The 17768-nt window shown below is 48.2% G+C and overlaps 4 protein-coding genes across 6 annotated transcripts; 3 read left to right on the top strand and 1 right to left on the bottom strand.

Moving 5' to 3' along the window:
* The first annotated feature begins 345 nt into the window (after positions 1–345).
* Positions 346–4964, top strand: LOC120948496 (V-type proton ATPase subunit E). Its single transcript, XM_040364889.2, has 5 exons — positions 346–468; positions 616–681; positions 1512–1856; positions 1935–2129; positions 2204–4964. Exons 2-5 carry the CDS (start codon positions 649–651, stop codon positions 2309–2311), a joined length of 681 nt encoding a protein of 226 aa, XP_040220823.1. The 5' UTR covers positions 346–468; positions 616–648; the 3' UTR covers positions 2312–4964.
* On the bottom strand, positions 3505–6121 carry LOC120948494 (copper homeostasis protein cutC homolog). 2 transcript variants are annotated; one of them, XM_040364887.2, is made up of 3 exons: positions 5997–6121; positions 5368–5885; positions 3505–5306 (listed from the first exon to the last, which is right to left on the bottom strand). In XM_040364887.2, the coding sequence occupies exons 1-3, from the start codon at positions 6037–6039 to the stop codon at positions 5064–5066; spliced, it is 804 nt and encodes a 267-aa protein (XP_040220821.2). In that variant the 5' UTR covers positions 6040–6121; the 3' UTR covers positions 3505–5063. The 2 variants fall into 2 exon arrangements, with proteins under 2 accessions (XP_040220821.2, XP_040220820.2); XM_040364886.2 differs by lacking the exon at positions 5997–6121 and having other exon boundaries at positions 5368–5990.
* Positions 6122–6416: 295 nt separating this feature from the next.
* On the top strand, positions 6417–13446 carry LOC120950951 (8-oxo-dGDP phosphatase NUDT18). Of its 2 annotated transcripts, none has more exons than XM_040369377.2 (2): positions 6417–6921; positions 11024–13446. In XM_040369377.2, the coding sequence occupies exon 2, from the start codon at positions 12071–12073 to the stop codon at positions 13079–13081; it is 1011 nt and encodes a 336-aa protein (XP_040225311.1). In that variant the 5' UTR covers positions 6417–6921; positions 11024–12070; the 3' UTR covers positions 13082–13446. The 2 variants fall into 2 exon arrangements, with proteins under 2 accessions (XP_040225311.1, XP_040225312.1); XM_040369378.2 differs by having other exon boundaries at positions 11027–13446.
* A 332-nt stretch (positions 13447–13778) lies between these two features.
* On the top strand, positions 13779–17754 carry LOC120949706 (cullin-5). Its single transcript, XM_040367172.2, has 5 exons — positions 13779–14601; positions 14673–16195; positions 16269–16389; positions 16474–17157; positions 17242–17754. The coding sequence occupies exons 1-5, from the start codon at positions 14590–14592 to the stop codon at positions 17377–17379; spliced, it is 2478 nt and encodes an 825-aa protein (XP_040223106.2). The 5' UTR covers positions 13779–14589; the 3' UTR covers positions 17380–17754.
* Positions 17755–17768: the final 14 nt, after the last annotated feature.

A 17768-nucleotide genomic window follows, 5' to 3' on the forward strand; every position in this document is an offset into this window, starting at 1 on the left:
GGTTGAAAAAGAAAAATGGCTGTACAAAATATGTTTCAAGAATTTAAATTACAATGAAAAAGAGATTTAATGTTCAACATGAAGAAATGTGTCTGCAGTTTGTGGTTTAATACGTTAACATTACCCTTGCAACGCGCACACCAAAGTAATGCCGTTTAATAGCTGTCCCAAAAAACAAAATAACGAAATAAATTGGATTATATTGTAAAAAACTCGTTATTTATCTGGCAGTTACACAAAATAACAAAACCCCCTGAGATACTAGAACAAAAAAAGACATACCTAATCGTTCACCGATCAGCTGCAGCGACCGTGCCCTAAAGCTGGCACGCAATGAGCTAACCTGCACGGGAAAAGCTGCTGAACGCAGCTGTCAAAGCTTTCGTAGCAAATTGCTCCCTCGGTCACAATCGCAGTTTTTTCGAGACGACGACGAAGCAGTAACTGCGCGCTGGTCCTAACTTTTCGGTACGTTTCTTGCGTAGTGCAACTTCGATTCCGGTGCAATATATTTTACCAACAGTTGAAAAGCATTAACTTTACTCCTCCCCCACTCCTTTAACTGTGTGCTAGTGAATTAGCGTACTAATTTTGTAACCATTTCCTCTGGTGCAGTTTGCAGTTTGCTATTACAACACCGCTAGCAAGATGGCTCTCAGCGATGCCGATGTCCAGAAACAGGTAAGTGCCGATACACACCACATTTGGGGCAGCATCATAATTGTGTGCCATTTGGCGTGGAAATTGTCCGAATGTTGCGGGAAAAAGACTACCATCTGCAGATCTGCGGACAACACTTTTGCAGTCTGCCCTTTCGTCGTCTTCGTTCGGGTCACGGGACCTGTCATGTGAAAAGTGTCAAACAGTGTGACCATGTGAAGGAGTGGGAAAGATAGGGAAGAGCGGTGCCACAAGCGAGATAGCGAATGTTTACTACTGCTGATTGGAAGGAGTGGAAAATCTATTTTCTTTTAGCAAAAATCGCCTCTTTTCTGGGAAATTGTTTGGGCGGTTTATTTTCCATTCGCCACAAGTGGGGCTTCCTTTAAGCCGTTCCATTCGTCGGTCAATCGGTCTCTCTCAGCTGTTGCCGAATGTTGGTGAAGATGCAATATGTGTCACATGACCGACTCTCCCCATCCCACGGTGATGCCTTACAGATCTGTTCGCCATGTTTTATCATAGATACCGATAGGTGTTTAGTTTTCAAAAGAAATGCACGTGCATTGCTGAAAAAAGGGCTCCAAAATTGCATAACAGCTTACAATCCAGAATGTGGATGTGCTTTTCTAAGCCTACAGCTCAGTCTGGGTGGGACGGCAGGTGGTTTGGCGACGACGTAACCACCAATCATGCTGCTGCTACTGCTGGGAGTCATATGACGGGCTTACATGTTGCCGTCGACCAAAGATAGCAAAACAGAGTAGCGAAGGCTTTTCCCCTCGTTTCTCAGCATACTTTTATGCTTAAACCAACGGTTTTTTTTTTGCTCCTCGTCGCACGCATTCCAGATCAAGCACATGATGGCCTTCATCGAGCAGGAGGCCAACGAGAAGGCGGAAGAGATCGATGCGAAAGCCGAGGAAGAGTTCAACATCGAGAAGGGCCGCCTGGTGCAGCAGCAGCGCCTGAAGATCATGGAGTACTACGAAAAGAAGGAAAAGCAGGTCGAGCTGCAGAAGAAGATCCAGTCTTCGAACATGCTGAACCAGGCCCGCTTGAAGGTGCTGAAAGTGCGCGAGGACCATGTATCCAACGTGCTCGATGAATGCCGTCGTCGTCTCGGCGAAGTGACGAAGGATCCCGCCCGCTACGGCGAGATCCTGACTGCCCTCATCACTCAGGGATTGCTACAGGTAGGAGATCGGGCGAACGTCCATTGCGATATTGCGTATTAACGATCATTTTATCTCCCTCTCCCCTTTGTGTGACAGCTGATGGAGGCCAAGGTCCTCATCCGTGGCCGTCAGGCGGACGCTCAGGTTATCCAGAACGTACTGCCGGCCGCTGTAGAGCTGTACAAGTCCAAGTGCGGCCGTGACGTGGTGGTCACGCTCGATACGGAAAATTTCCTACCGGCCGACACGACTGGCGGAGTTGACCTGTTGGCACAGTCGGGACGCATCAAGGTACGGTACCGACGCTTCTTGTACGCTCCATGAATGGTGAATGCTTACAATCACATTATGCTTTCCGAACGCAGGTGGCCAACACTCTCGAGTCCCGATTGGAGTTGATTGCCCAGCAGTTGGTGCCGGAGATCCGTAATGCGCTGTTCGGTCGCAACATGAACCGCAAGTTCAACGACTAAGAAGAGCACAATCCTGGCTGATGTGTGCTGCTCGCTGTGGTAGCAGAACGTATGGCCGCCATCATCGCAACAACGCAACCCAGCGGCTGCGATGATGGAAGGCCCCACACCCACACCCAGAACGCACGTAAAATCACCATCCATTCTTACATAGATATCCTTGTTTCCGCATGCAAATAGCAGGTTCTATAACCGTTACTTATACTTACCCTGTCCGTCAGCAGCAATCGCAGGAAGGTCGTTTAGCATGGTTACTGTAACATCGTAGTTGAAAGTTAAGCCTCACCCATCCTTCGCTCTCCGAAGCGACCGTAGAAGCGAACGATCGAATGACCCCAACATCTCCGCCCCCTTTTGCGCCCTAACATCATGCGTGTACGAAGGTGTTCTTTTCGCCCCTCCTGGAAGGGAAAATACTTAATAATGGTTGAATCTTGCGCAAATTTTTCTATGCTGATGCCGATACCATCTAGGGCATTACCAGCATCTGTTCGGTCCATCTTGAACAGCGAAAGAACCCACCCTCTTGCACTGGCAGCAAAGGGGGGCACATTGGATCGGGAATACTGTCCCACAATAATTCCTCGTCTTCTTAACGGTCGGCCACTTTTCGGAAAGTGGGTGCACAGTGGCAATTGTGTACCGGTACTTTCAAGTTAAACGCAATTCACGTCCCTACTAGAATACGTATGTTTTGTTTTCTGTACGCACACACAGATGCAAAACATATACAATCACAAACGTTGATGCAGAATTATAGGATCTAAGTTTTATCGGAAACACATCGTTCGTGAAAAAAAAAATTGTTGCTACATATTATAATTGTTTTTAAATGATGTTTTGTTTATTTCCATTTTCTTATTATCCCTGTTTATCTGCGCACCACTTTATCACGCCCACACACGCACTTTTTCGCTTGGTAATGGTTTATTACGAGGTAGAACTCACACTTTCACAATGTACGATTGTTCGCTGTGAATGGTGCAGTTCCGGAAATGTCGTAGGTGTCGCAGTATTTTTGATCTATCGTATGTATGTTGCAAATAATGTCCCTACAAAAATATGATAATATTTTTCCATCGTAAGCTTTTAAGTAAATCCCACGTCTTTGCTCTAGCGACGTTTGTGTAGCGGGTGCTATGAGATGTATACGTTGGCCAACGTTTCCTTCCTATTTTTTTTTTGTCTTTCTTGGTGGCACACTTTATTAGAAGAAGGCACGTAGGACAAGACTATCCAAACCATCAGCGAGCGTGTTTGCTAAATACTGAAACAAATCGTTAAAATACATTCCTTTAGAAAAGATCAATACTAATAGCAGTAGCGGCACGATTGTTTCAACAACACTCGATTTCGGCAACCAACACACGGTAACAACATCTTTCAGTGTGGCCTCTTTCGCTTTTCTTTCACGCCAGCCAAGTCACATTTTCGGTAGAAAAAGTAAAAGTAATTGTAATGTATGATATTGCTCCATTACAAAGAATACCATCTAACAGGTCGTGGCCTGTGGTTCAATCCGGTGCACTACATACGTCTCCTTACCGCCAGCATCTTGCTTTGCGAACACCAAAATGTGGTTGAAGCTTTTGCTGATCGTTCGAAGCAATGGTATGGAAATCTGTGTAATGATCGTGTTGAACGCGGAAAATCACGATCCCAGGGAGCGTTAAATGAAGTTAATCGTTTTGTAAAGGTGTGCATGCGTGTGCAGCCAACATCCATGTGAGTCTGTCGTAAAAGAACAAAATATATATAAGTGTGTCTTGAAGAAAACATGTTATGGATTTGATCTTTCTTTTTTTCATTTATTAAAATCGAAGTATTATAAGCAAACGCTTTCTTCGCGTAAATGTGTTGCCACCGGCTTTCTTACCGAAAGTAGTAAACCCGGCCAGCATGAGATCTTGGCCGTAAAAAGAGAAGGAAGGATTCGTTTGGAAAGGGTGTACATTCTCATAACCACTACCGAGCTTAAGCGGGATGTTATTAAGAAATAAACAAACTATATGTATATTGGAAGGAAAGTAGAACTTAATATAAAGGAAACAAGTAGGAGCAATGAGAAAAAATGAAACAAAAAATCAACACAAAAAAAAACACAGAAAGTATATATATACATAATTATAGGTATGAATAGATATTGTTGTAAACGACGAGTAAACGAAACTTAGTTAATGCAGAATCGCGCGTTTGATCACTAGGAGAAACTTGAACACACGTAACAGGAAGCTCATAAAACAACAACTTTATGCAACAAATGTAATACAGCCAACTCTGGGGGGAGAGGATGACTTAGGGGGTGGCATTAGAAGACAATGACAAAGCACAGCGTTCAATACTGTACGATAGAGCGAACATCAGTATGTATGGTATTCACATCAACAAATTCAGCTATATTCGCACCGAACGACCGAACGACCAGAAACGCCAGATATCTAGTTGAACGGTGAAGGGGAACACGGAATAACCCACGACGAGAGGGTGCCCTGCATGGCGCGGTTGCAATAGAGAAGATTCTTCTTCCTCTGTCCAACCATTGCGGTGACCGGTCCCCGCTGGATTCTTATATCCCGCTTCGTTTGAGCAGTGAATTATGTGCAAAAAACGTTCACAATAAATACACCACGGTATGGGATGTACGATCCAAAAACACGCATGATCGTACGTTAGGCCGAAGTGAAAGAAAACGTAGGATGGTATCATCTACCTCCGGCTCCCAGTCCAGAGGTAAGGGTAATGCTTTATTTTATTACACTATGCTATCGATCAATTGGCGCAACTCTTGCACCTTTGCTTTACTGCACACCTTCAATGGCATAGCATCGACATTGCTTCCACCTATCGATATGGTTCCTGTTTGATGACCTCCCGCCCGTTTCGTTATGCTTGCCGATCCGTGTATTGCATCGCATCCGGTACGTTGCAGTATTTGCCGTGCATTTTGCGTTGATACTCCCGAACCGGGCATCACACGAAGCGATTTACCGGTGAGCTAAAATAATCGATCAAAATTTAGATACTTTATCAACTGAAAGCAACAAATCAAACATTACCTGATCTGCTATTTCCCTCATTTTAGCGATCGTTTCCATCCCTTGCTCTGCCGTCGGTTTCAATCCACTCGTCAACACGGTCGAAAAGCCCAGCTCAGCTATCAGTTCTAGATTCTCGCCCAGTGCGCCCTCCTCCGTGCAGTCAATGGCACGGTGAAAGGTTAGCGGCAGCTCTCCCGCCGCCACAACCACTTGTTCGCAGTGTTGTCGATGCACGCGGCCGGATGATGATGGATCCAGTGCGCCGAACACGAACCCATCGGCACCGTTCTGTTTCAACAGCCGCATATCCCACAGCATGGCGTTCATTTCCTGCGCGGAGTAGCAAAAATCACTACCCCTTCGGCACCGTATCATGCAGTACACGGGGAAGATCGTTGGACGACCGCTTAGCAATGGTGCATCGTATTCCGCTGCAAGGTATTGCTTTATTTCTCGCAACAGTCCCACCGATGGCGTCAGGCCACCTTCGCTCAGCGCAGAGCAGAGCTCTATACGGTCGGCGCCACCCTGAATCGCTGCAACGGCAGATTCGAATGTATCGACACAAACTTCTAGTAGAGTTTGCATTTTTGTGAGTGCCCTGTTGCTGGTGTCTTTACAAACTGTTTACTTTTTTGTTTTCTTACTTTTTGATGTTGAATTTCTTTCCCGCTTCGTGGAACAATGCATCTACAGTGAAGCAAAAGATAAGCTGGACACTACGAGCACGTGACGATGATTCAAGTATGGTATCATTTTTTTCTACAATTCTGCTTACAGTGCAATTTTACAGAACAAAGAATTGTAGCCATTTTCTTCTGCGAAACATTCAAAAAGGTTACAAAAACGATAAATTACTCGAGAACGGTCGAACAAATGGTTTGAACGCAATTGTTTTAAATATTCATAACCACCGCTGTTGTTGCAGTCCAGCTGTTTCATGATGAAATAATTAGACGCTTAATTTGTGATATCATGAAACACCAATTTAAACTTTAATAAGATTCAAAAAGTTATCATAAATAATTTTACAAAATGTCATTCCATTTTGCAACCACCGGCATTGACCACTGTGCACTGAACTGTCAGTTTCACCTTCGCGTCACGAAACCATCAACAACAACACAGTCGCACACCCCTTCCCCCATACCATCCACAGCCACCCACACCCACACTGCTCACAAAAATATGCACAATCTTGCCATCTAAACACCACAAAACCGGCTCCGTGGTGCTGTTGAATTCCGTTTCCCACGATACTTCGTCCGCAACTTGTCGAACGTCAGCAACCGACGACTACGGCAACGGCACGCCAGTGTACGACCATCAGCTCCGGGATTAGTTTCGATCGAGGTGGAAACTGTGTTGCTCCGGACGGGCTACTAGATTCGTTTGTGATTGTAGTTGGAGCATTGTTTTTGGGGGGAACCGAAAACGCGCTGTAAGCTGGATCACGGGCAGTGCTGCTGGAATTTAGCATCGAAAAGACATTGTGAAGTCACAGCAATTAGGTGTGCTGCGAGTGGAAAAACCTTCCGCTGTTGCGTTGGAAGGGGAAAACTTGTGTCCCAGGTATGTAGCTGTTTTCCGCGCTAATCCATTCGCCATGCCAGTAATCGATTGTGGGTGAAAAAAGTGGTTACTTTTCCCGACTGCCCAATGTGGGACGGAGGAAAAGAAATTCAAGTGAAAGTGTCACCCCCATGTGTGCAACAACAGGTAGCAGCAGCAGCACCGCAATGCGCAATGCGCTGCACTGCACTATTAATAGCTGCAGTGCTGCAGTTGCACCATTGGTGAGATGTGTGCATGTGTGCGGGGTGCATCAGTAAACAAACGTCTCGAAAGAAAGAATGTAGTTAATCTGTTTGATTTGCTACAATATATATTCGCAATTTGTTACGCTAAAACAAGCGTGACTTGTTATGATCATAATTATCATCTACAACAACGATCATGGTTAGTGGATGGTATGCGTTAGTATCGCTTTTATCTTGCGGATTATACGGACGCCGCTAAACTGCGTCCATCCTTTTCACTAACCTTCAGACCGTATCCAAAGATGTGAGCAAGTCTGTGCGCGCTGTTCATCTCCCTGCAGCTATGGTTTCAGCTTACTTTACATAAGTTTTGTTTCCCTGGCAACGCTCAGTCCACCATCAGGCCGCTTACATCATAACCGAAAAAGGCGTACGATTAATTCCAGCCTTCTTTCGAACCCCGTTTGGGTGATGCGTGTTCGGATGGGATGGTTTCAAAGGATTGGATCATAAGATATGCAAACACAGAAACTGACCATCGTCAAAGGTGTGACTATTTTGTCCGTGTTCGATCTCATCCACGATGACACAATACCTTACTGTAAGATGCTGTGAATGGGATTTTTGTTTTGTTTGGAAATCACAACATTCCTCTGAAACATCATTAAACATATTAATGCTCCCATAACGATATTTGACCCAATAAACATTATCATTTTAATGTACTTACTCCAGCATTAAACATCGCCTTTGGTCAGTGCGCCGATCGATCGAGCCCGCGATTTAACGATCACATCCGCGACAGAATAACACCCACTGGGTGTCCGTAAGCATTAGCCGATCGGTGTGCCACGATAGTCACATTTCTCTTATTCAAATAAGCAAACAACATCAGCATGCTTATTTATGCGTAACGAGTCACCTTGACGTTCCTTACGGTTCTGGTTTTTTTGTTTGTTTCGTACGGCATCGATTCGCGCCCATGCTGCCCTTTGTGGGTCACATTCCTTTCGTACCGTTTCGTAGCGTGGTGGGGAATGATGACAGTCTTTTCTTTTATCCCCTTTTCTACCATCGAAGCACCCATTGCCCATTGTTGGTCATTGTTGAGAAAGTGGGCAACGAATTGTAAATAAAATGTGTAATCTACAAACAGAATGTGCTGAAATAAACCAATTGTTATTTGCTGGCTTTCGAAAGTGCGAAAAATTCTGTCCATATACACACTAGTGATGGCAAAAATGAAGTTTTCGTCTGAATCGATTCCGGGTCTCTCCAAAATTAGCTCCGGAATCCGAATTGGCTCCGAAATCAGAATCGGTTGCGAAACGCTCTGGCTGAATTGATTCGGAATTGGCTCCGAAGTCAACTCCAGTATCGGCTCCTAAATCAACTCCAGAATCAGCTCCGAAGTCAACTGCGGAATCGACTCTGGAATCGGCTCCGGAATCGGAAACGACTTCGAAATCGGAATCGATTCCAGCATCGGAGTTGGCTCCGGAATTGATTCCAAACACGGAATCGGGTAGGTCCGATTCCGAGCTCCCACCACTAATACACAAGCACATGGTTACTTGGATTCTCTCGCCTGGTTGCCAAAGGATTTGCCGTAGGTGTGCCAACCATGGCTCTGTCCAATAAGAAGACACAGGAACAAGTGGCTCTCGATGGATGGTTTGTTTTCTCCCCGTAAGGTGCAAACGCTTCTGATAATAATCGCACATACACACACACCTACCTCCCCACACCACACCAAATTGAGCATAATCAGCCGTACGGAACACAGCACTAATTGCCGAAATAGCTGGCGTATGATATCATCGAAGCAAAGCCTACTCGGGACTCGCCCATCGCTCGTGCGCTTGCCGCTTCCCTTTTGCCAAAAAGACGCTTCTATCACGATCTCGAGCAAACGCGGTGCGCCAGCAAACAATGCGTGCAGACAAAATGGAATCATTCACCTTTACATCCCAACCCCAACAACCCACCCCACCCACAATGGCTGTTTTGCTGAAGTAAATTTTATAGCTGTTTTAGTTTTAATACGGTATGCTGTTGCTGCTGTTGTAAGCCAGCACATCATCATCATCATTGAAAACAAAAACCGCAAACTGCAGCTTTCTCCTCCGCCGAGGGGTGTTTGTCGGTGGTGCATAGTGGGGTTTGAGGCAAATGGGGGGGATGGCTAGACCGATGGACCGATGGGGATAAGCCCGCACGGGGCTTCGGTCAGTTTGTTTGGGTGTTGTGTTTTGCATGTGCCTTCGTTTTTCCACGTTTGGAAGGTGCGAAAAAGCCGCAGGTGAAGTAGTAGTAATAGTAGTACCACAAAAAAGGCAAAGAAGGCGGTAGAAAGAAAAGTGGTTTCACACCGACCGACCCAACTGGACCGTATCGAGATTTCCGGACTGATCAGGCAAAGTAAAATGGGTGTGCAGTAGTGGCAGTAGCAGCATCACCGCACACGATCGATCGATCTGGTTCGGCAGATAGCGCGCAGAAAACGTGGAAAAGTCTGGTTTGTGGTGTGGCCGTCACCGTAGGACCGTTGGCGACAAACAGATGTAAAATGCAGTGCATAAAACACACCCTGGAATTCATATGCACACACACGCACAACATACCCCTTTGTGTTTCTCTCTCTATCTCGTCTCTCCTTTCCTTGTTCTTATTTGATGACGACCGTGCGTACATGCAGCAGTAAGCGCGCAGAAACTGTTGTCGGCGGTTTTGGTGGTCTCAGCCTACTTAGGGCGAAATTGCTCGGAACACGATCGCAAGGGGGAATGATTTTAATGCACCCTTAGTAGCAAAACACTACAGACAATAACTATCAAAAGTCCTGCAAAGTATGGGAAGGAGGTTGCTACGGTCCATTCCGAGATTTGAACTCGTAACGATCATATCGTCTGTTTGTACACTTAACGATAGCACCACGGGATAGCAATTTACTGGTGATGAAAAACTTAGTTTTGGTACGGCGATCGTTTTCGAAACGTTGTCTCTCGTGTTTTTGTTTCTTCTTTCGTTCTCTCTTTTGCAAAACGATGTTACTAGCTAAACATGCCATTGTACAAGCACTATTACACGCACCATACCATAGTATTCTGCAGACCGATACCGATTTTTTGAGTTTCTGCACTTAATTTACCGCGGTACCGTTTTGGTTTCGGTTGCGGACGTTTTTAATTGCTGTTTCAATCGAAACGAAACCATTTCCTTCCTCCTTTGCTGTATTCGTTAATTACGTACCCTTTGTAGCTGATAAATCCCAACCCTCCCTGGCTGGGGGAGTTATTGTTGGGCTTTGCTTTGTTGTGCAATTGCTAAAAGTGTAGTTTAAGCCCTCATAAAACATTCATACTCCTTCCGTGTGCGAATGATAGTGGAATATAGCTCGATCGACCTGAGAGAGAGAGAGAGAGAGAGAGAGAGAGAGAGAGAGAGAGAGAGAGAGAGAGAGAGAGAGAGAGAGAGAAGGGTACAATAATGTGCTAATATTATGATAACTTTACCTTTAAAGCCACCCATTAAACATCAGTGCTACAATTTTGAATGGAAATTGCTGGTGGAGTAGAACCGTTGATTATGGAGTCACTCTTTTACCTCCCCTAAACTGTTTTCTGTTTTTATTGTAAGATGATGAACCGAATCAAATTAAGAAAAAAAGTGCTTTGGGCTATACCTGTACCTAGCAAACCATCAACGATCGATGTGCTGTGAAATGTTCGAATTAATGTTTACATCATTCACATCCATGTTATCTATTCTTGCCTTCCCCAAAAGCCCCTTGTTTCATTCATGCCCACAGTCGAATCGTTTCAGTTTCTCGCCTTTCTTTTCTTTATCTATCGCTCACCGATCATCGTTCACCGTTTTGGCTTTTTCTCTTCTCTTCCAATCTCTCCACACAGCAGCTATATAATCATCTTCAATCCAACCGATCTTCGCGGAAACGAAGCGAACGAATCTCATCCTTCTCAAGAACGGACGCGCGTGTGTTCTCGGCGGCGCAAAAGGTGCGCGCGATCATCATCATCATCATACGCCAACCATTCTGGAACGCGCACACAAATAGGCCACGTGTACCCGGAGAGAATCGAAAGTAAAACCTCACGCTGCGTTACCGCCACCACACACTCTGTATTGTGAATTTCCCGCGAGCGATTTGGAAACGGTAAACCGCAACACACCACCACCATCACCATCAGCACGATCGTGTGGCTCTGCCCTCTAATTCCCTAATGCGATCTTGCTGTACGAGACGACGACGAAAGAGCTGATAAACTTTAGGACGGCGAAAGGTGAATGAATTTGTAGCGGCGGCGGCAATCTGTGGTGGACCGAACCCGCCCGCGGTGTGTTTGTGTGTGGGACGTGTGGGTCCTCCAGCATTTTCGACGCCACTCGGGACGGGAAGGCAGGGAACCGAGTGTGCCCGAAAACGATTTCTCCTAACATCACGGTCACGGCAGGAGGTGGTTGGCGACGCCGCCGGTCGACGGTCCGTAAGATTACGTAGCCACACACAACGGGTAGCCGAGCTGGCCGAGCCAGCCAGCCAGTCAGCAAGCCTGCAACCTGTTTTCAATCGCCATTCCACTCGATCGCGGGTGAGAGCGTGCGTTAGTGTCGAGCGTTCCTACCACGGGTGGAAGAGTGCGATAATTGATGAGATACAGTGTTTGTGGTTCGTGGAAGAGATTTGATGGTTTGATGGTGCGCAGACTACAGTACGCCCTCGGTCGTGGTTTGAGTGGCGCCGTTGCGACATTTGGAGACTGTGGATCGTTCAAAGCCTTTGATTCGTAAGCAGTTCGGAGGATGAATGTCTAGCGTTTGATGATCGTGTGGTGTTTTGTGCGAACGAACCTATAAACTACCGAGTGAAACGAAGCTGTATACATTCCATCCACATCTCCAAACTACAATTGAAAGCACCCGTTGGTCGGTACGGAACGATGGAAACCAACCTGGTGCGCGTTCTCGAGGGCCAGTACCTGGACGAGCTGACGAGCGAGCTGTGCGATTTTACGCTCGAGGAGCAGAATGCGGCCACCGAAGCGCAGGGCGTGAAACCGCTCGCCTCCTCCGACTACATACCGATCGTGGGCAAAACGGTCACGTACGTGGTCGCGTGCGTGATCGTGAACGATCACGGCGAGGTGCTGATGATGCAGGAAGCGAAGGAATCGTGCGCCGGCAAGTGGTACCTGCCGGCGGGCCGCATGGAACCGGGCGAAACGATCGTGGAGGCGGGCGTGCGCGAAGTGCTGGAGGAGACGGGCCTGAAGGTGGAGATCACCACACTGCTGGCGGTGGAAACGGCCGGCGGGTCGTGGTTTCGCTTCGTGCTCACCGGGAACGTGATTGGCGGGGAGCTGAAAACACCCTCCCAGGCCGACCAGGAATCGATCCAGGCGAAGTGGTGCCAGAACCTGAACGAACTGTCCCTGCGGGCGAACGACATCCTGCCGGTGGTCGAGCTGGCCCGCAACTATCGCAAACGGCAGCCGAAGGATCCGAACTGGCACCGGGAGATCTTGCCGGCCCGGAAGGCTCACTATAAGAACTACCTGCGGGTGGTGGTAGCGATCAAGAACAAAAGCACCAACGCGGTGTACGTGCTGCTGAGCGAAAAGACGGCCTACCACTTTCCGACGGTGGAGATCCACCCGGGTCGCAGCCTTCACTCCACGCTGAAGAAGTTCATGATCGAACTGTTCGGTGCGGATCTGCCCCAGCACCGGCCGCACGGTGTGCTGAGCGTGGAGCACCATACCAGCGGGACGCAGGCGAATCCGACGGACGGGCTGTGCCTAACGGTGCTGGTCATCTGCCGACCGTCGATCGAGTCGGTTTCGCTGATTGGGAAGTGCATTTGGCACGAGCTGAGCAAGGATTTGAGTGCTCGGCTCGCGGTGGCCGTGGCTGGCAAAAATGCCACCTTTCAGCTGCACGTGGTACGATAGTCGTTGTGGCGCGGGTTCGTTTTGTAGGCGCGGGGGGAGTCGTCTGTCGTCTGTACATTTGCTTTTACGGTGGAATCGGAAGTGAGCGGAATTGAAAATACTCCTCTTTTTCTATAGGTTTCGAAGGTATTCGTTTAGCTTTACGTTGGAAAGCGTTGATTGATGTGTAGGTTGGTGCGAGCGGGGGAATGATTTGAAAGAAGCACAAGTATTTTAATCGTACGATTTTTATGATAGAAGCCAAACATAAGCCTACCTTAAACCAAGACACACACGGCAATTTAAGTGCTACCAATTTACAAGTGGTAATTTTTAAAGATGAAATACAAAGTTGTTGAATAAAAATATTTATTAAGTCATGGAACTACAATAATTGATGAATCATTTTCCCGAAAGAACCTATTGTCGATCCGGAGTGAACACAATGACGGATTTTTAAAAAAAAATCTTGACCCTTCAGGACAAAACTGGATTTGATACAGCAGTTGAAATAGTTTGCTGAATTTTGTACGATTTGTACTCATTTATATGCATTTTATTGTTGTATAACTGTAGTAATAAACTCAACTTCTATTGGAAAATAACGAAATAAAAAGAAACATTTTTAAATACTGTCATTGTCGATAGCCACGAGGGTGATCCCACCGTGCGCAACGGCTTGTCATCTGTCATTCGTGAATTTTCCCTTCCCCTTCTCCCGCTTCCTCACCCTCTCCAAAAATACCCAAACGCTGTGCTCACTGAAAATCGCTCCGGCTCGTACGCGAACCAATCGGGCTGGCAGTTTTTAACCGCAATTCAGCAAAACAACCTTTTAACTGCTGCTTCTCACTATCGCCGGCTGAATAGCCATGTTCTTGGTGGCATTTTGCATCGTTATTTAGTGTTTATATGCTTTATTCGCGCCTGTGCCGTAGTTTGACCATTGCTGCTCGCGTGTGAGAGAGAGGCAAAGGAGCAGCATTGATTAGCAACACAACAGCCAATAAAAAAAACGCGACAACGTTCCACATTATCGGGTCGCAAAACTTTCTCTTCGTATTCCGGCACCACGGTACGTCTTCAAGGTGAGCAGCGGCTAAGCGAATCGGAAGCATCATGACACGCATGAATTTGAGTGCATCCGTCTGCTGTTAAACTCATCCACCACGTAATTGGCATCGGGTAGAATTGTCCTGTGCACCAGAAGTTGCACCCCCTCCCGGAAAACAGACCGACCCACATGTAGGTTAGCGATAGGTGCAAGGGTTACGGTGGAGATTGTGTGACCTCAAAAGTGCATTAGTTAGCTGTGTAAGTAGATCTTCGGTCGGCTTTGTGAAGGTGGAAAAAGATTGCTTCGTTTCATCGTTGGAAGGCCCGTTTGCGATGGTTATGAGAAACGAGCATAGTAGGAAGATTGTAGCACGGTTGTAAAACATTGGAATCCATTCGTAATCGACTGCAAACCCACCACCCATCGGTACATCGAGAAGGAGATAAGATTGCCACTAAACTAACCATTCAAAATGATGCAAAAGGTAAATCGTGTAGCGATGCGATATTCTAATCTAATTATGCGCAAATGACTAACGCGTTGCTTTCCCTCCAGAACTCAACCTTCGAGGACAAATGGCCCAGCATGCGGCCCGTTGTTTTGAGCTTGCTGAAGCAGGAGCGCGTCACACCGTCCGAATGGCAGGAGCTGTTCTTCGCCGTGCATCTGGTGTGCCTGTGGGACGATAAGGGGCCGCTGAAGATACACGAAAGCCTGCAGCAGGACATCGTGGCGTACATCAAGCAGGCCCAGTGCCGCGTGCTGGCCCAGCGCGAAGAGCAAGCCCTGCTGAAGGCGTACATCGTCGAGTGGCGCAAGTTTTTCACGCAAAGCAACTACCTACCGTTGCCGTTCGCGAAGCTCGAAAGCTGTCTGCAGAGCAAGGGCAGCTCGTCGTCTTCGGTTTCGTCGTCCGGCGGTGGCGCTTCCTCGTCGTCCGCCTCCTCGTCGTCAGCCACGGTAACGGGGGCCGGTTCGAGCCACAACTCGTCGGCCTGTGCGTCCGGAGCGGGTACCAGCAGTGGTGGTGGTGGTGGTGGTGGCAGCAGCAGCAGTAGCAGCAGTTCCTCGAAAAAGCCCAACCACGCCGAAGACTCGATCGTGCGCAAGCTGATGCTGGACTCGTGGAACCAGAGCATCTTCATGAACATCAAGCACCGGTTGCAGGAGTCCGCCATGAAGCTGGTGCACGCGGAGCGCAATGGGGAAGCGTTCGACTCGCAGCTCGTGATCGGTGTGCGCGAAAGCTACGTCAATCTGTGCTCCAACACGGAGGACAAGCTGGAGATCTATAGGGAGAACTTTGAGGCGGCCTACCTGCACGCCACGTCCGCCTTCTACCGGCTGAAGGCGAGCGAGCAGCTGCAGACGAACGGTGTGAAGAGTTTCATGGAGTACGCGGACGCGAAGCTGCGCGAGGAGGAAGCGCGAGGCGAGCGGTACCTCGAGCCGGGCAGCATCACCGCCCTCGGCCAGTGCTGCGTGACCGTGCTGATCGGGGACCACTTGCCGACGCTGCTGGCCGAATGTGCGCCACTGATCGAGGCACGGGAAACGCAGCGGCTGCAGCTAATGTTTCGCCTGCTAGATCGCGTAGCGGGCGGGGTGGATCCGATGCTGCGGGATCTGGAGAACCACATCGTGCAGGCGGGGCTGGCGGACATGGTGGCGGCGGCCGATATCATTACGCAGGATTCGGAGAAGTACGTCGAGCGGTTGCTGAAGCTGTTCCGCCGGTTCAGCGATCTGGTGAAGGAAGCGTTCAACGACGATCCCCGGTTTCTGACCGCGCGCGACAAAGCGTTCAAGACGGTCGTGAACGACATTACGCTGTTCAAGCTGGAGCTGCCGACGTCGAACACGGCGATGGCGCGCGGCATCAAGATATCGACGCCCGAGTCGAAGTGTCCCGAGCTGCTGGCCAACTACTGTGATATGCTGCTGCGGCGGACACCGTTCAGCAAGCGGCTGACCACCGAGGAGATCGAATCTCGTTTGAAGGACGTACTGCTGGTGCTCAAGTATGTAAGCAATAAGGATGTCTTTATGCGGTACCATAAGGCTCACCTAACGCGCAGGTAAGTGTAATATTCAATAGTGCATGGAATGCGTGCTTCAACGGGGATTTTCCTTTCCTGTTTTCCCCCCCAGACTCATTCTCGACTCTAGCGCCGACAGCGAAAAGGAGGAGGACATGGTGGAATGGTTGCGGGAGGTTGGTATGCCGGCGGATTATGTGAATAAATTGGCTCGAATGTTTCAGGATATTAAGGTAAGCACTCGCGGGGCATAGTGCATAGCGGTCATTAGCATTGGAAATTAATTCATCTTTCTTCTCACTTACCCTCCCGTTCAGGTTAGTGAAGATTTGAATACTCAGTTCCGTTCGCAAACGACGCGCCACGATGCGATTAACATTAAGATCCTGAATGCCGGTGCGTGGGCCCGCGGCTCCGAGCGGGTGTCGGTCAGTTTGCCGCTCGAGCTCGAAGACTACATTCCGGAGGTGGAGGAGTTCTACAAGAAGAAGCATTCGGGCCGGAAGCTCCAGTGGTACCATCACATGAGCAACGGCACGATCACGTTCGCCAACAACACGGGCCGGTTCGATCTGGACGTGACGACATTCCAGATGGCGGTCCTGTTCGCGTGGAACCAGCGCCCGAACGAGAAGGTTTCGTACGAGAACCTGCGCCTCGCGACCGAGCTGCCCGATCCGGAGCTGCGGCGCACGCTCTGGTCGCTGGTCGCGTTTCCCAAGCTGAAGCGCCAGCTGCTCGTGTACGAACCGGCGATCAGCAATCCAAAGGACTTTACAGAGAACACGCTGTTCTGGGTGAACCAGGAGTTTGCGATCATCAAGAACGGTAAACCGCAGCGCCGCGGTAAGGTCAATCTGGTGGGCCGGCTGCAGCTCAGCACGGAGCGCTCGCAGCAGGAGGACAATCAGTCGATCGTGCAGCTACGAATACTGCGCACGCAGGAGGCAATCATCAAGATCATGAAGATGCGCAAGCGGTTAAGCAATGCTGCGCTACAGGTACGGGTTGCTTGGTTTTTTTTATGAATGTTTGTCTTTGCTTGCTTGGATTTCATCTCATGTGCTTTCCCTGTTCTTTTGCAGGCCGAACTGGTCGATATACTTAAAAACATGTTCCTGCCATCGAAGAAAATGATCAAGGAGCAGTTGGAATGGTTAATAGAGCATAAGTACATGCGGCGAGATGACGATGACATCAACACCTTTATCTATATGGCGTAAGGCGTCGACAAGGGCCTCAAGCGATTGAACAAGTAACAGCATACAACTGTGAAGGTGCCGGTGAAATGGTGAAAAACACGCGGGCACAGCTTTGCCCGGCATAGCATTAGCAATTTGATTTTGATGACTGAACCCACAGACACACATACACACAGGCGTAAGGAAGAGGGGGGCTTTTCCAAGGGGGAAGGACACGGGAACTCACTTTGGCGTGGAGCCGATTATTTGTTGTTGTTTTATTTTCTACAGTGGATATAACACCTAACACGGCAGAGGTGAGAACACTTACAGTGGAATATCATCGTAATCAGCTCCGAACCTCCGAACCTGATGTGCTGAAAACAGTTAGTAATAAAAGAGAAAAAGTGAAATAGACTTGCCTGTGTGTG

This window comes from Anopheles coluzzii, chromosome 2 (genome assembly GCF_943734685.1).
Source record: "Anopheles coluzzii chromosome 2, AcolN3, whole genome shotgun sequence".
Classification (NCBI taxonomy): domain Eukaryota; kingdom Metazoa; phylum Arthropoda; class Insecta; order Diptera; family Culicidae; genus Anopheles; species Anopheles coluzzii.